Source organism: Rousettus aegyptiacus, unplaced genomic scaffold (assembly GCF_014176215.1).
Source record: "Rousettus aegyptiacus isolate mRouAeg1 unplaced genomic scaffold, mRouAeg1.p scaffold_m13_p_7, whole genome shotgun sequence".
NCBI classification, from domain to species: domain Eukaryota; kingdom Metazoa; phylum Chordata; class Mammalia; order Chiroptera; family Pteropodidae; genus Rousettus; species Rousettus aegyptiacus.
The window spans coordinates 112,083,738-112,101,333 of record NW_023416310.1 but is presented as its reverse complement, the minus strand read 5'-3'; the positions used below and the strand labels follow the sequence as shown (position 1 = coordinate 112,101,333).

General features: G+C 36.9%; 1 protein-coding gene across 1 annotated transcript; it reads right to left on the bottom strand.

Annotated features, from left to right (window-relative positions):
- Positions 1–1,317: 1,317 nt before the first annotated feature.
- Positions 1,318–2,244, bottom strand: LOC107500355 (olfactory receptor 2G3-like). Its single transcript, XM_016125476.2, has one exon. It carries the CDS (start codon positions 2,242–2,244, stop codon positions 1,318–1,320), a length of 927 nt encoding a protein of 308 aa, XP_015980962.2.
- Between the last annotated feature and the right edge of the window lie 15,352 nt (positions 2,245–17,596).

The window sequence follows — 17,596 nt, the reverse complement described above, 5'->3', positions numbered from 1 at the left end:
TAGTACATATATACAATGAAATACTACTCAGTCATTAAAAATAATGAAATATTACCATTTGAAACAGCATGGATGGACCTAGAAGGTATGACAATACCTGAAATAAGTCAGACAGAGAAAGAAAAATACCATATAATTTCACTTATATGTGGGTTCTTAAGTTCAGAATAAATTAACTAACAACACAGAAATGGACTGATAGATATAGAGATCAAATTGATGGTCACCAGATAGCAGAGTGTCTGCAGTGCTGGGTGAAAAGGAGAGGGGATTAGGAAGTACAAATTAGTAGCTATGAAATAGTCACAAGGATGTAAAGTACAGCATAGGGAATATAGTCAATAATATTATAATAACTATATATGGTGCCAAGTGGGGACTAGACTTATCAAAAGGATCACTTCATAATTATATAAATATCTAACCATTGTGCTATACACCTGAAACCAATATAAAATAATATTGAATGTCAACTGTAACTGAATAATAAATACCAGTATTGTGAGAAGAGTTGCCATCATGTTACTGAAGAAATAGGTTAAAGAAATATGTGTTAATTTGAAGAAGTTATGCAGTGAACTCTATTTCATATGTTGAAAGTATTTAGGTAAAGGGAAGATTATATTGTCGGAGGCTATTTTGCCTGACTCTGAAGGCCAAACCAAACCAACTAGACTGATTTAATAGAAGCAAACTTCCAGCTCACCCTTAGGAAAAATCAGAAATGAGCATATCTTTTCAAATGTGGAATATACACCTTGGGGAAAATAGACCATTTGTGTGTGTGTGTGTGGAAACGTTTAAATAAATTCGAATGACCATCATTCAAAAATCTTTTACAGAGATTTGAATACTCCACAAATTAGGCCTGATGAGCTGTAAATAATCTAAAACTAAAATTAATGCCCTAAAATTATATGTGGGATTTCTTATATTTTACATTTGTAACCTACAAAACACTATTTTATCTAACTCTATCCCACTCCTTCGCAACTATGCAGGGTAAGTGTTTTCATTGCTCTTTTTCATAGTGATAAAAAGATAAGAGGAATTGCTTGGTAGGCGCTGTCATGTAGCCGGTCATTGGCAGAGCGAAGGTAAGAGATTGTTAGCTAATCTCAGTTACTTAACGCTCATAGGTAAGCCATAAAATATATTAACTTGATAAAATTAATATTTTCTGACACATGGGTTTGACCATTCAGAAATTAAAACAAAAGATTACCAGTTTTTCAGAATTAAAAGCATCTCATGGTCAGGTCCATTTTGCAATCCTGCATTCTTTAGTTTCCACTCCTTCCCACCTCTCCTTTCTCTCTACTCTTTCCCCAACATCTTCTTCAGTGCTATTTTCATATCTTTATTGTGTATTGTGTAGATAAAAGGGTTTAGAGTTGGGGTGACAATTCCATAGAGTAAGGCCATGAACTTGTCCCGGTCACGGAAAGTAGTCGAGGGCGACTGCAGGTATGTGGCCATAGCAGTGCCGTAGAAGAGAAATACCATCATCAGGTGGGAAGAGCAGATCCCCAGGGCCTTGTGATGCCCCTCAGTGGTCCTGATCTTCCACATGGCCTGGGCAATGCAGCTGTAGGAGGTGAGAATGAGTGCGAAGGGTTCCAGGAGAAAAAACACACTGACCAGGAGGAGTTCCATGCAATTGAAGGTAACATCCACACAGGCAAGTTTGAGCAGAACTGGCACTTCACAGAAAAGGTGATCTATGACATTTCTTCCACAAAGAGGGACCTGTGTGACCATCATAGTCTGCACCAGTGAGCTTCCCAAGCCTGCCAGCCAGGTCATGGCCACCAGCTGCCCACAGATGCACAGATGCATGAGAGTGGCATAGTGCAAGGGCCGGCACACCGCCACATAGTGGTCCACTGCCATGACTGCAAGGAGGATGCACTCCATCGAACCCATGGCCAAGGACACATACAGCTGGCCAACACAGCCACCATAAGTGGAGGTCTTCTTCGGGCCCTGCATGTTAACCAGCAGCTGGGGGACCGTGCTGGTGGTGTAGCAGAGGTCCATTAGAGATGGGTGTGTGAGGAAAAGGTACATTGGGCTATGGAGCCGGGGATCTAGATGAGCTAAAATAATGATGGCCATATTGCCCAGCAGGGTCAGTAAATAGAAAATCACAACAATGGCAAAGAGGGTCATCTCCAGCAGTGGCTGCTCAGAGAATCCCAGCAGAAAAAAACCACCAAAAGAGCTGGTATTGAGAATGACCATCACTTTTCATTGCATTGCCTTTAAAAGAAAAATATATTGGAGCAAGGAAATATGTGAGATTGCATAGAAATCTGTACTTTCATCATCTTTCCTGGGTGTTGACCTTACAGAGGCAAACAGTGCAGTCCTCCCTTAGGACTGTAAACAAACACCTCCAATTTAAGCCCTCGCCCGTTTTTTATCCTTATATTATTACCTTTCCCTGCCTTCCCTGGGTTTGTCATTGGCTAATTTTGTGTATTCACACTATTTCTAACTCTGACTTCACTTCTTACCTTTGCCTTAGAACATATATATATTTCCCCCGTTTTGAAAACTGATGCTATTAAAATTCTTTTCTTCCATGCTGTTCTCTGTACCTTCTGCTATCATGTCCTAACTGAGGTTGTAAAGATATAATTCTGAAATCTATATATAATCTAAAGTGTCTCTGATATGACCTCACTGCTGAAGGCACCCTTCATTTCATGGTGCTAGAGTATTTTATCAATGCACATACGTATACAATCTATTATTAACCACTTTGTAAATGTTGCTCAATATCCTAAATTTATTTTCTGTGCTTTTGTTATGAACTCATGATGCTTAGAAATATTTTCTTAACTGTCAGTCCTAGGAGCTTGACTCACTACCATTCTGTTTCATTATGCTAAGAAATAAACTATGTTAATTGTCATATTTTATTTTTTAAATTCTATTCATTAGGAAATTCTAAGCATATTTTGTTCTTTCTCCACTATGACAACTTTTGCCTTTTATATACTAAATTTGTGTTTCCATCTCATCCCCATGGGGGTCATTTCCCAATTTTTGATGTTTTCTTCTTTCTTCATCACTACTTCCCAACTATCTCACCTATTCACATTACTTCACCACTCGCTGATAACACAATGACTTCATGTTTAGTTGATGTATTTTTTTTACCATGAAACTCTATTTTCACATGTCTGTGTGCATCTATGTCTGTCATAATACCACCTTTAACTCAACCTGTGTGACAGTGAGTCTACCACACAGCATTCTGTGATGACGATTGAACAATAGGGCACCTATCTTTTTCACACACCTTAACTGAAAATTAAGCATCATATTTGAACTCACCCTTCATCCCTCCTATCTTGGTCAAACCATCCTGTCTTGGGACTATCACAGAGCTCAGATTTTAAAAATACATAGAAATATTGAAACATCCCTCTTATCACAATTTTTTCCAGATCAAAATCTTCAGAAGGCTTTTAGGCCATGAAAATTTAGATCAAAACTTCAGAAGCTTTAATGTGTGCCTTGCTCTGTGAGCTTCTAATGTTTTTGTCTGTTTATTTGTTTGGTCTTTACTGGTCATTTTGAATTTATCACACACAGACTTGTATATAGAATACTTATATATATTCATTTTAGCTTTATTACACATATGATAAGCATCTGGACAAAAAGAGAAATAAATGTGTTCCAAAGGCCCCATAGCCAAGTCTTCCAAATAAAACAGAATTTCTACCGAAATGTAAACTGATCACATAATTAACTACCCAAAACTGAGTGCCAAGGCCTATTTCTTTCTTTTCTTAAATACGCATTTTCTGGTTCTTACCACTCTGAATTCTGTGTAGATTCCTGCTTACTAGTCTCATCTATGTAGCAGAATAACCATCATCTCTGATTATCTCATCAGATAATGCACATAGACACACACACACACACACACACACACACGCCACACACTCACACATCTAACCCTTGCTGTGCAATCTCCCATTTAACTACATACAGTCAACTCTAAAAATAAAATAATAATTTGGAAATACTTGTTTGCCCATTGTTTAGATTCAGTATTATATTATGTTTAACTTTAACATTAAAGCAGGTCCTAGTGAATGGATTATGCTAACCAAAATATATTGAAAAGCATTTATCAATGGAACGTTTCCCTTGGAAACTGGCTAAGAAGCTGAGATGTGTTGCATCATGCTTGGAGCTTTGTCAGAAGGTTCTATCTGCCAGTTTCTTATTGCCAAGAAAATTCCTTAAACATGATCATAATACAGAATAAGGGGAAGGATGAAAGTACAATTGGCCACTTTTAAAATTAGTCTTTTTGTTATATTCACAAGAAACACCATCCATATTTCACTTTCTAATTAATAATATTTTTAAAAATCAGTTAATAATTCCTGAACATTTAATCTAATTATTAATGTGCCATATGATATCTTTGGCTACACAATAACATTCACATACTAGAAAAAGCATAGAATCATTAGCAATGTTTGTATCAAATTCAAATAATTTTTTCCTGGTAGCACTTTCTCCACCACATGAAACGAATAGATTGATAGTTTTTGCTCTGTATGCAGATAATTCACTTAATCAATTCACATAGAAAAACAAATACCTATCTGACAAAATCATTGAAAAACAAGCATATTGGCTTCTCTTAAATCTGACTAATAACTGAACACTTTATTTAGGTATGTATTTATTTATTGTAAAAGAACCTTACTCCCCATAGAGCCTTTGCCACAAAGTCCATGAATGCTGTACCTGGAGAGAAAGGTGGGCATTACTGCAGGCATCGTTTACCTGACTTCAAGGCACAGACACCAGGAAAGAGCACAGGGCATCTGCTTCTAAAAGAAGAAGATTCTGTTTTCTCAGAAATAATGAGAGCATGGAGGAGTTAGACAGGGACACGTGGTGTGTTTACTTGGCTGTGTCATTGTGACTAAGGACCCCAAGGAAGCAGTTAGGGCTTGTGCTCTCTAGCGCACAGCCATTCAGAATTCATGTAAGAAAATAGATGCCTGTGGGGCACAATATGTGTGTCACTCTGCTCTCATTGTTTGGTGAGAGATGATTTGCAATTTTCAAATCCAAATAAGATGAACAGATGAGGTATCACCTATATTTGTACAATTCGATAAGTTTTTTTCCAATTATAGTGGGCATACAATAATATATTAGTTTCAGTTGTACAGCATAGTGAATAACTCATTAAGTGGTCACCCCACTAAAACAGGTATCCTTCTTCCCCCTTACATATTTTTTATAACACTGTTGACTATTTTTCTTATGCTACATTTTATATATCCATGACTATTTTGTATTTATCCATTTGTACATCTTAATCCTTTTGCCCTTTTTCATTGTCTCCCTTAAACTCCTCTTATATAGCAGCTCTAAAAGTATTCCCTGTATCTATGAGTTTGTTTCGGTTTTTGTTATTGTGGTGGTTGAATATTTTGTTCTTTAGATTTCACATATACTTGAAATCACCTGGTATTTGTCTTTCCCTATCTGTCTTATTTCATTCAGCACAATACCCTCTAGGTCCACCAAGGCAATATATTTTTCTATCCCCTTACTTTTAGCCTGTATGTGTCTTTTAATCTGAAGTGAGTCTCTTGTAGGCGGCATATGCAGGGTTGTAGTTTTCTTAGCCATTTAGCCACTCTATCCTTTGGTTGGAGCACTTAATTCTTTTCCATCTGAGGCACTTGTTGATAAATATGTAGTTACTGCCATTCTTTATTCATGCTTTTGATACATTTTCTTCTTCTTAAAGAAGTTCCTCCAACATTTCCTGTAATACTGGCTTGGTGTTGATGAATTCTTTTAGCTTAATTTTGTCTGGGAATCCCTTTATCTGTCCTTCAACTCTAAATGATAGCTTTCCTGAGTAAAGTATTCTTGATTGTAGATCCTGGGTTTTCATCAAGTCGAATATTTTGTTCCAAGCCCTTCTATCCTGCATAGTTCCTTTTGAGAAATCATTTGCCATCTTATGGGGGCTCCCTTGTAGGTAACTAATTACTTTTCTCTTGCTGCTTTTAATATTCTCTTTGTCTTTAACCTTTAGCATTTTAATAATGATGTATCTTGGTGAGGGTTTCTTTGAGTTCATATTTTGGAGGACTCTGAGATTCCTGGGGTTGTATGTCTATTTTCTTCACCAAGCTAGGAACATTTTCCATCATTATTTCTTCAAATATATATTCAATCTCTTATTCTTCCTCTTCAGTTACCCCTATGACACAGATGTTACCCTTAATTTCGTCCCATAGGTTCCTTAAATTATTATTATATTCTTAGCCTAAATCCAACATGGGTTTACATCGATTCTTTTCCACTGGTCTGTGTGTCTGTTTTTCTGACAATACTATGCCATTTTGATTATTGATTCTTTGTAACATAATTTGCAGTTGGGCAGAGTGATGCCTCCAGCCTTGTTCTCTTTTCTCAAGATGACTTGGCAATTTGGGGTCTTTTGTGCTTTCATACAAATATGATAATTTTTTGTTCTATTTCTTTTAAAAATGCCACTGGGATTTTGATGGTGATTCCATTAAATCTGTATAATGCTTTAGGTAATAAGGTCATTTTAACTCTGTTGATTCTTCCAAAAAGAGAACACAGAATATCTTTTTGTTTTTGATCCTCTTCAATTTCTTTTAATACAGTCTTATAGTGTTCATTATATAGGTCCCTCATGTTTCATTAGATTTATTTATTTATGTTGCAATTGCAAAAGGAATTATTTTTCCACTTCTTTTTCTGACACTTCATTATTAGAACAGAGGAATGTTATAGGTTTTGCACATTGCTTTTGTATCTAGAAACTTTACTGTGTTTGCTTATCATATCTAATAGTGTTCTTGTGGGATCTTTAGAATTTTCTATATATAGAATCATGTTATCTACAAATACTAACAATATGACTTCTTAGTTTCCTATTTGGATACCTTTTATATCTTTCTCTTGCCTGATTGCACATGCTAGGCTCTCCAATGTTGAATAACAGTGGCAATAGTGGACAGCCTTGCCTCGTTCCTGATCCTAGAGGGAAGGTTTTTAGTTTTTCACCATTAAATATAATGTTGGCTGAGGGTTTGTCATATATGGCCTTTATTATGTTCTTTTCCTTTTATACCGATTTCGTTAAGTTTTTTTTTTCATAAAATTAGCATTGTATCTTGTCAAAGGCCTTCTCTGCATCTATTAATGTGATCATATGCTTCTTATTTTTTAATTTGTTTATGTAGTTTATCACATTAATCGGTTTGCATATGTTGAACCATCCATGGTGTATAATCTTTTTAATATTTTGCTGTATTCAGTTAGCTAGTATCTTATTTAGGATTTTTACATCTGTATTCATGAGAGATATTGGTCTGTAGTGTTCTTTTTGTGTGTGTTATCTTTATCAGGTTTTGGTATCAGAATATTTGCCTCATAAAATGAGTTAGGAAGTATTGCCTCCTCTTCAAATTTTTGGAAGAGTTTGAGGAGAATAGGTATCAAATCTTCTTTGTTTGATAAAATTCACTGGTGAAGCCATCTGTTCTTGGACTTTTACTTTTTGGTAGCTCTTTATGATTGTTTCCATTTCCATGCTGCTGATTGGTCTGTTTAGATTCTCCAGTTCTTCTTGTTTCTGTCTAGGAAGGTTGTATCTTTCTGAGTAATGGCCCATTTTTCTAGGTTATTAAATTTGGTGTTATATACTTTTTCATAGTGTTGTTGTATGATCCTTTGTATTTCTGTGGTGTTTATTATAATTTCCCCTTTTTCATCCCTGATTTTGTTTATTTGTGTTCTGTGTCTTGGTTCTTTAGTGAGTCTAGCCAGGGGCTTGTCAATTTTATTAACCTTTTCAAAGAACCAGCTTTTTGTTGCATTTATTTTTTCTATGTTTTTATTTTTAATTTCATTCATTTCTGCTCTACTTTTGATGATTTCTTTCCTTCTGCTGACTTTAGGCTTCATTTGTTCTTCCTTTTTTAGCTTTTTAAGATGAAGTGCTAAGTCGTTCATTTTTGGAGATCGGCCTGTAATGATATGAACTTTCCTCTTATGACCTCTTTTTGCCATGCTATCATTATCATTTGTTCTATGTATTTCTTGATCTCTCTTCTTATTTCTTTCTGACCCAGTAATTCTTCAGGAGAGTGTTGTTTAATCTCCATGTATTTGTGGTTCTTCCTGATTTCTTTCTGTAGTTGTTCTCTAGTTCCAAAGAATTATGATTAGAGAATATGGTTAGTATGATTTCAACCCTCTTACATTTGTTGAGGCTATCTCTACGTCCCAATATATGGTTAATCCTTGAGAATGTTCCATGTGCACTAGAGAAGAATGTATAAGCAGCCATTTTGGGATGAAAGACTCTGTAAATGTTATTTATGTCCAGTTGGTCTTATGTGTCATTTAAGGATGTTATTTCCTTATTGATTTTCTGTTGAGATGATCTGTCCATATCTGACAATGGGGTATTCAGGTCACCTACTATGTTAGTGTTTTGATCTGGCTCTCCATTTAGTTTTGTTAGTAATTACTTTATATATTTTGGGGCTCCTTGATTGAAAGCATAGATATTAGTAAGTGTATGTCTCCTTGCTGCATGATTCCCTTTATTATTATGAAGTGTCCCTTAATATCTTTCTTCGCCTTTTTTTACTTCGAAATCTATTTCATCCAACATTAGTATCACAACTCTCACTTTTCTCTGAATGCCATTTACTTGAAATATTTTCCACCCTGTCACTCTGAGTCTTTATTTGTCTTTGGAACTGAAATGTTTCTCCTGAAGGCAGCATATGGTTGAGTATTTTTTTTTATTCATTCTGCAACTCTGTGCCTTTTTATTAATGAATTCAATCCATTTACATTTATGGTGATTATTGAAATGTGAGGTCTTCTTATAGCCATTTTATCTTTTGCTTTCTGATAGTTTGGTGTTTGCATTGCTTCCTTGTACTTGCATCTGTTTTTTAAAATTTTGATTGGGCTTTGTGGGTTTTCCCTCTGGCCCTTCTTCTTTGATGTTATATACTTTGATTCTGAATCTTTGGCATGTGGTTACCATTAAAATATGTAAAGGATAATTATATACATACAGTCATCCATTTTCTTCTATGCATGCCTTATCTCCATTCCCCTTTGCAAATTTGGACCTTTGAATCTTCCCCTTTTCTGACATTATGGTCTCAGTTTTTCCCTGTATATGCTGAACATTCACTACTATCTTGCTATAGCAATCTCTTCTTATTGTTTAAGTTTTTCATGCCCTGTTCTTAGTAAGCATTGCACTCCTCTGCCTTTATCTGCCTGCTAGTTGCCTTACTCCTAATTATGTTTTGTGTGTGTGTGTGTGTGTGTGTCATTTTGTTTTAGGTGAGCTGACCTTTTTCAATATTTTGTAATGCAGGTCTCTTAGTGGAGAATTCCCTCAATTTTTGTGTCTGGAAAGGTCATTATTTCTCCTTCGTATCTAAGGAGAACTTAGCTGGATACATTATTCTTGGTTGGTAGTTCCTTCTATTTAACACTTTGAATATTTGATTCCACTCCTTTCTGGCTTGAAAGCTTTGTTCCAAGAAGTCCAAGGATAATCTAATGGGTTTTCCTCTATAGATTTCCATCTTCTTTTCCCTGGCAGTCCTGAGAATGCTTTATTTGTCATTGATTTTTGGTAATATTTGTACAATGTGTCTTGTTCAAGACTTTATTGGGTTGTTATAATTGGGTGTTCTATTGACTTCTTGAATTCCAAGTTCCAGTCCATTCCTTAATTTTGGGAAATTCTCAACTATTTGTCTGAAAATGCTTTCTAATCCCTGCTTCTTTTCCTCACTTTCAATAATGCCCATTATTCTTATGTTTTCTCTCCTGATGATGTCAGCTAGTTCTTGTATTTCTCTTTCATTATTTTTTATTCTTCGGGTTCTCTCTTCTTCTTTCTAATTTATTTCCAGAATTCTGTCTTCGATATCATTGATGCTTTTCTCCATTTGATCGACTCTATTTCTCAAGGTTGCTATTTCATTTTTCATCTCTTGCAGTGTGTTCTTCAACTTCAGAAGTTCTATTTGGTTCTTTTTGAGGGTTCGAATCTCCTTGCTAAAAAACTCGTTCTGCTCACCTAGTTGTTTTTTCAATTCCTGAAATTGTTGATATGACTCATTTTGGAACTCATTGAGTTTTTTCAGAAGTACCATCCTGAATTCTCTGTCATTTAAGTTGCAAATTTCTATGTCTGTAAACTTACTTTCTGAAGATTTTTCTCTTTTTCTGAGATTTCTCGTCGCCTTGGTTGTTCATGGTGTTTAATGGACTATTTTTCTGCCTGGTCATCAATGCAAGTGTATTCTGCTTTTTTTTTTCCCCAGAAAAATGTAATATAGAAAGGTCTGTCATTAACCTGTTGCAAATAAGTGTTTTTCTTTTGGTTTCCAGTAGGTAGCATCTAAGCCTGTTATATCCCTGCTTTATATAAAATCTTTTAATGCCTTTTTTTAAAAAATAGATGTTCTATCATGCTCGCTACCCTCAGTCTCAGTTGCTGTCAGTGTTAGTGACCATTTCAGTAGTGTTTCTCAAGGTTGCTATTTCATTTTTCATCTCTTGCAGTGTGTTCTTCAACTTCAGAAGTTCTATTTGGTTCTCACATTTCCCTGGGGCTCCGGGGTCTTCAGTCTCAAAGGATATGGTGAAAGGGGCCTCTGGGTTGGGTAATGGGCTTGTGGCTCACCCTTGCATTTTGCAAATGTGGCTGATAATAATCTACTGTTGTTTCTCTGCTGTCCCTGCTTCTCTGTCATCCCCACTTCTCTTCTTTCTGTCCTGATGTCTGGGCACTGCTACCAGCTGCGTGGAGCTCACAGCTCTCCTAGGTAGGATACTCAGGAAACTCGCTGCATCTTTTCTCCTCCCCTCTCCTCCTACAGGGAGCTCCGGCTGCAAGAGGCAGCTTCTTTATTTCTCCCAATCTACCCATCCAGCTCCTGGGGTTCTGACCTGTGGTAGCTTTTATGTGCACATCCCATGCTCAGACATGCTAGTGTGCAGTTGTCTGTTTGTTGTTGTTGTTGTTGTTGTTGTTGAGTTTTACATGTTCAGCTTATTGTTATTTCAAGCAGAGAGATCTGGGGGACATCTCTCACTCCTCTATGTTTCTGACATCACTCCATTGATTTAGTTTTGAAAATGGAAGAAAATTTAAACTCATTTACAGTCTTTTGTGAACACAGTTTCTCATCATATAATATCCAGATGCACAAATTTAAGATCTGAACAGGATTTACTTGGTAATATTTGATGTTATGTAGGTCAAGAGAAAATCTTCCTCCTTTGTTAATCAGTTCTGTAACTTAGATCCAAATTACTTTGGAGTTTAAACACTAGGTAGTGTTCTGAATGGCTCAGAGTTGAACTTTAAACAACACTGGCTTGAACTGTTTTGGCTCCACTTAAACGCAGGTTTTTCAATAAAGCTAGCCTTTCACATCACATCTTGGATTTCCCTAACCTTTGGCATTTTAATGATGATGTGTCTTGGTGTGGGCCTCTTTGAGTTTATCTTATTTGAGACTTTCTGTGCTTCCTGGGTTTGTATGTCTATTTCCTTCACCAGGTTAGGGAAGTTTTCAGTCACTATTTCTTGAAATAGGTTTTCAATTACCTTGTTCTATCTCTTCTTTTGGTGTCCCTATGATGCTAATGTGGTATGTATGATGTTTTTCCAGAGGGTTCTTAAATTATCCTAATTTTTTTTAAATTCTTTTTTTCTTGTTGCTTTTCTGATTGGATATTTTCTGCTATCTTATCTTCCAAGTCACTGATTCAATCTTTTGCTTCATCTAATCTACTGTTAATTCCTTTTAAGGTATTTTTCTTTTTAATTATTGTATTCTTCATTTCTGACTGCTTTTTGTTTGTTTTTGCCTCTATTTTTATGTTTCCTATGTCTTTGTTAAAGTTTTCATTAAGTTCATCTACTCTTTCTTTAAATTCATTGAGCAGCTTTGAACTCCGCATCTGGTAGATTACTTTTTTCCATTTTGTTTTGTTCTTTTTCTGAAGCTTTTTTTGGAGGGGAGGCATGTTTTTTTTTTTTTTTGTCTTCCCACTTTTGCTGCCTACTTGTGTCTGTTTCTATGTACTAGATAGGACTACTGTGTCTCCCAATATTAATAGAGTAGCCTTAGGTGGTAGGTATCTTGTGGGGCCCAGAAACTCAGTGTCTCTATTCTTCTGAGGCAAGTGCTCTAGGTGTGTCTTTGTGTAGGTTACATGTGCTCTCTTATTGTAGTTGAGCCCCAGATGCTGTACATGCATTAGGCTAATGGATTGTGAGGACTGGCCCTGACTACAGTGGAGGAGCTATTGTGCAGGGGCTGACCCTATGGAGAAGGATTCACTTTAGAAGGGTTCTGGTGCCTGCCCATTCTTTTCTCTGAGTGTCATTTGTGGAGGTGGTTGAGAGATGCTCTGTTGTGATCTAAATTTGACCATCTGGTTGATTCTGGGTCTTCTCGGGTGGGTCTCTGTTATAGGCCAAGGACAGCCACTGTCTGTGTCTTGCCTAGGGCCATTTGACATGAGCTAAAAAGTGATCTGCAGATGGTTTCCACTTATTCTGTGTTTGGAGGTGTCTGATAGAGGACGAGCTGCAAACGAAGGTTAGATGCTGCTAGTTCTGGGCTTGGTGCTGCTCAGCCAGAAGTACGGGACATATCAAAGCCAGATGTTGCTTGTCTGGGGTTTATGAACCTTTGAGAGTTTATAAAAAGTTCACAGCTAGAGCCAAAACTGGAAGTTGCTTTGGTGGGCCCACATGTTGGATGGGGCAGGGTCTCAGGGAATCACAAAGATGAAATGAATGATGTTAGCTAGGTTGATGGAGACTACACCTCTATGCGCAGGCTGGATGGAAGGACAGCCTAACAGAGGAAAATGGCTTCCACCAGCAATTTTGTCTGGGAGAAAGCTGTCCCTCTAACCCTCACCATGAAGCCAGACAACTCAGTTTCTCCCACATGTCCTTAGCATCTTTTATGCTGCTGCCCTACAGCTGGAGCTCAGAGCAAGGAGTCCAATAGTGAGTAAGTCCCTGAATGGGCCCTTTAAAAGAAATACCTTAGACTCCAGTCATCCTCCATCTCCCTCAGCCACAATCTCCACTGGATTTCACAGCCAGAAGTTGTGAAGACTTTCTCTTTGGACTAGAACCCTGGTTTGGGAAGCCTGGTGTCAAGCTGGGACCCTTCACTCCTCCAGGTGAAACTCCAGAGCCAAGAAATCCCTCCTTATTTTTAACACCCACTCGTGGGTCTGGAAGTAGCCTATTCTGCATCTCTGGCCCTCCTACTGGTCTCCACGTGGCTTTCTCTGTGTAGCCTTAGTTATAAGACTTCCTTCCGTTCAGCTAGAGTTCAGGAAATTCTCAATAATTTTTGCTCTGAAGTTTAGTTGTAGTTTTGATGCAATTGTGAGGGGCAAGGACAGCATTTACCAACTTCACCATCTTGACCAAAAATCCCTAGTATCATTTATTTTTTATCAGCATGGTTATTTACAATGTAACATCACTATATTAAAAACCCAAAAAGGAAAATTGTCTAGAAAAAAATTAAATTTCCAAAGTTTATTGAGTAATAGAGAGCTTAAAATATAACAATAAGAATTAAATCCTCAGTGAAACACCTACCCTCAACCAGTAAAAACAAACACAGTATTCTGGAAGTTCAGTAAAGAAATAATATTCAAGTGCAAAGAGTGATTGTCTGTGCCAAACATTGCTATCATGTCATGTGAAACATTCGGGAACATATTGGTTTAGCAACAAGGATGCCTGTGGTGACTGACAAGAGAAATATTTTCAGTAGGGTCATGTAAAATGTATTTGGAGATGTTTTAAGAGCCAGTGGTAAAGATTAATTTGAATAAGCAAAGATAACTAAAGAATTTTACCTCAAAAGGGAGGAAAAAATTAAAAGATCTAGGGAGAGAAGTTTTGCAGGTAAAGATATTTTACATTAGGTTAAAAATAGCACTGTTTTGGGGGATGGCTCCATAGTGTAGTGGTTAGCATGTCTGCTTTACACACAGAAGGTCCCGGATTTGCGCCCCAGGTAGAGCCGTAGACCATACCCTGGGTGTGCCAGGCCCCAGAGGCGCCAGGCCCTAAGTGCACGCCACAAGCATGTGGGAGGAGATGCCCTGCCTTCAGGGATCCAGCGCTTAAGGGGAAACAGCAACATCCATAGGTCAGGGGTGGAAGTGGGGTGGGGGGGGGGGTTGGGCAGAGAGGGAATTAAAGAGGAGAAAAAATAGCACTGTTTTACATTGATTGAATAATCCAGTAAAAAAGAAAAAAATCAGTGATGTAAAAGAGATAATAAAATCCTGGAGCAATTTTCTTTGAGGTAGCAAGACAGATAAGATCTAAGTTAGAAGTGGGAGAATTGACTGTAAATAAGAGTATAAGAAGTTTATCTATCAGGAAAGATGGAAAAGTAGAATAATTGAGGCCAATGCTGGCAGGTGAACAGATGCAGTGGTGAGATGCCTTGAAGTTTTCTTCTGATTGCTTCAATTTTTCTTAAAAATACATAATGTGAAGAAGTAATTAATAATAATAGTATAGTTAAAAGTTCAACAGAATATCATCAAACCTAGGATAAAGTGGAGAAAATAAAAATATTAAAGAGTATTAGTGCATTACTCAAAAAAATATTTAAATTTTGGAAGGATGATGATTCTGAACTAATCATTTTAGTTATTTTTTTTTTAAATTTTTAGGACTAATGTTCAGACAAAATTACTTCCCAAACATTGACTATGTAAAATGTTAAAAAATGGAAGAACACAGAAGAAAGAACAGAGTTCTTGAAAACATGACAGAGAAGGAGACATCCCCAGATCTCTCCCCTTGAAACAACAATAAGCGGAACATCTAATTCTCAACAAAAAAAAACACCCAAACTGCAAACCAGGACGTCTGAGTGTGGGATCTGTACATAAGAGCTATCACAGGTCAGAACCCTGGTGTCAGGTGGTGGACTGGGAGTAATAAAGAAGCTGCCTCTTGCAGCCGACAGAGCTCCCTGAAGAAGGATGAGGAAGGGAGAAGGAGTGGCAACTCCGTGTGGCAAGTTGCCTGAACATTTCTGCCTGGGATAGCTGTGAGCTCCCCATGCCAGCTGGCTGAAGAGCTCACTCATTAAGGGAAAAAGCAGAGAAACAGCCAGCAAAGAAACAACAGTTGATTTTTCCAGTCTGAGGTTGCAAAACCTAAGCTGAGCTGCAGCCCCTAACCCCCAACCCGAGGGCCCCTCCCCCCATCCCCTCCAAGACAGATCACCGCAGAGCCTCAGGGGAATCTGAGCAAACACTACCAGGGCTGTCTCTAACACTGACAGGAATTGAAACTGTGGGTAGCAAGAATGATTAAATGCCTATCAGAAAATAAAAAGTCATTTTTAAAGCTTTACGTAAAGCAGGGATCCAAGACTCTTAGACGCCACCTACTGGAAACCAAAAGAAAAGCACTCTCTTTGCAACAGGTTAAAGAGAGACCTTTATATAATAAATCTTCTTTCTGGAAAAAAAGAATACATTTCCATTGATGCCCAGGCAGAGAAATAGTCTATTAAACACCACAAACAACCAAGGTGACACAATATCTCAAAAAGAAAGAGGAAACTCTCCAGAAATTAAGCTTACAGACATAGAAATATGAAACTTAAACGATAGAGAATTTAGGATGGTACTTCAGGAAAAAATCAGTAAATTCCAAAATGAGTCATATCAACAATTTCAGGAATTTAAAAAGCAGCTATATGAACAGAGCAAGGAGATCGAAAACCTCAAAAAGTACAGAATAGATCTTCTGGAGATAAAACACACACACACACACACACACACACACACACACACACACTGCAAGGGTTGAAAAATGAAATAGCAAGCCTGGGAAATTGAGTCGACAACATGGAGGAAAGAATCAGTAATATTGAAGACAGAAATCTAGAATCAATAGGAAAGAAGAAGAGAGAAACTGAAGAATGAAAAAATAATGAAAGAGAAATACAAGACCTATTTGATACCATCAGGAGAGGTAACATAAGAATAATGAGCATTATTGAAGGCAAGGAAAAGACCAGGGAATAGAAAGCATTTCCAGACAAATAGTCGAAGAGAATTTCCCAAATTTAAGGAATGAGCTGAAGCTTGGAATTCAAGAAATCAATAGAACATCTAACTATCTCAACCCAAAAGGGCCTTCACCAAAACACATTGTATTAAAATTATCAAAAATCAATAACAGAGACAGAATTCTCAGGGCATCCAGGGAGAAAAATATAAAGGTTACTTATAAAAGTAAACCCATTAGTGTATCCTCTGACTTCTCAGCACAAACTTTATTAGCCAGAATGGAATGGAATCAAATATTTAAACTACTAAGTGAAAGGAACTACCAGCCTAGAATAATATATCCAGCTAAACTCTCTTATAGATATGAAGGAGAAATTAAATTTTTTCAGATGTACTAAAATTGAGGGAATTCTCCACTGTGAGGCCTATACTACAGGAAATGATGAAAGGGGTCAGTTTACCTAAAATAAAATGACAAAAAAAAATACATAATTAGAAGTAAAGTTACTATCAGGTAAATAGAAGCAGAAGAGTGCAATCTTTACCAAGAACAGGGCATTATAAGCTTAAACAATAATAAGAGAATTATTACAACAAGATAGTAATGAATGTTCAGCATACACAAAGGCAAATTGAGATAATAAAATAACAATGATGAAAGAGAGGGGAATTCAAAGATCGAAATTCACAAAGGGGAATGGAAATAAGTCACACACAGAAGAAAATGGACAATTATGTATAAAACCTTTACATATTTTTGTAAGGGTAACCACATGCCAAAGATTCAGAAGCAAAGTATATAACATAAAACAAGAAGGACCAGAGGGAAAAACTACAAAAGCCAACCAAAATAAGAAAAACAGAAACACAAAGACAAGGAAGCAATGGAAACACCGAGTACCAGAAAGCAAAAGATAAAATGTCTATAAGAGCCTCATATTTCAATAATCACCATAAATGTACATAGATTGAACTCACCAATAAAAAGGCACAGAGATGCAGAATGGATCAAAAAACAAAACTCATTTGTATGCTGCCTCCAGAAGACACTTCTCAGCTCCAAAGAAAATATAGACTAAAAGTGACAGGGTGGAAAATGATATTTCAAGCAAATGGCATTTAGAGAAAAGCAGTAGTAGTGGTACTAATATCAGATGGAATCGACTTCAAAATAAAAAAATTAAAGAAAGATACTGAGGGACTTCATAATAATAAAGAGAGTCATACACCAAGAAGACAGAACACTTATTAATATCTATGCTCTCAATCAGTGAGCTCCGAAATATGTAAAGCAATTACTAACAGAACTAAAGGGAGAAACAGACCAAAACACTATCGTAGTAAGGGACCTAAGTATCCCACTGTCGGATATGAACAGATTGTCCAATCAGAAAATCAATAAGGAAAAAACATCTTTAAG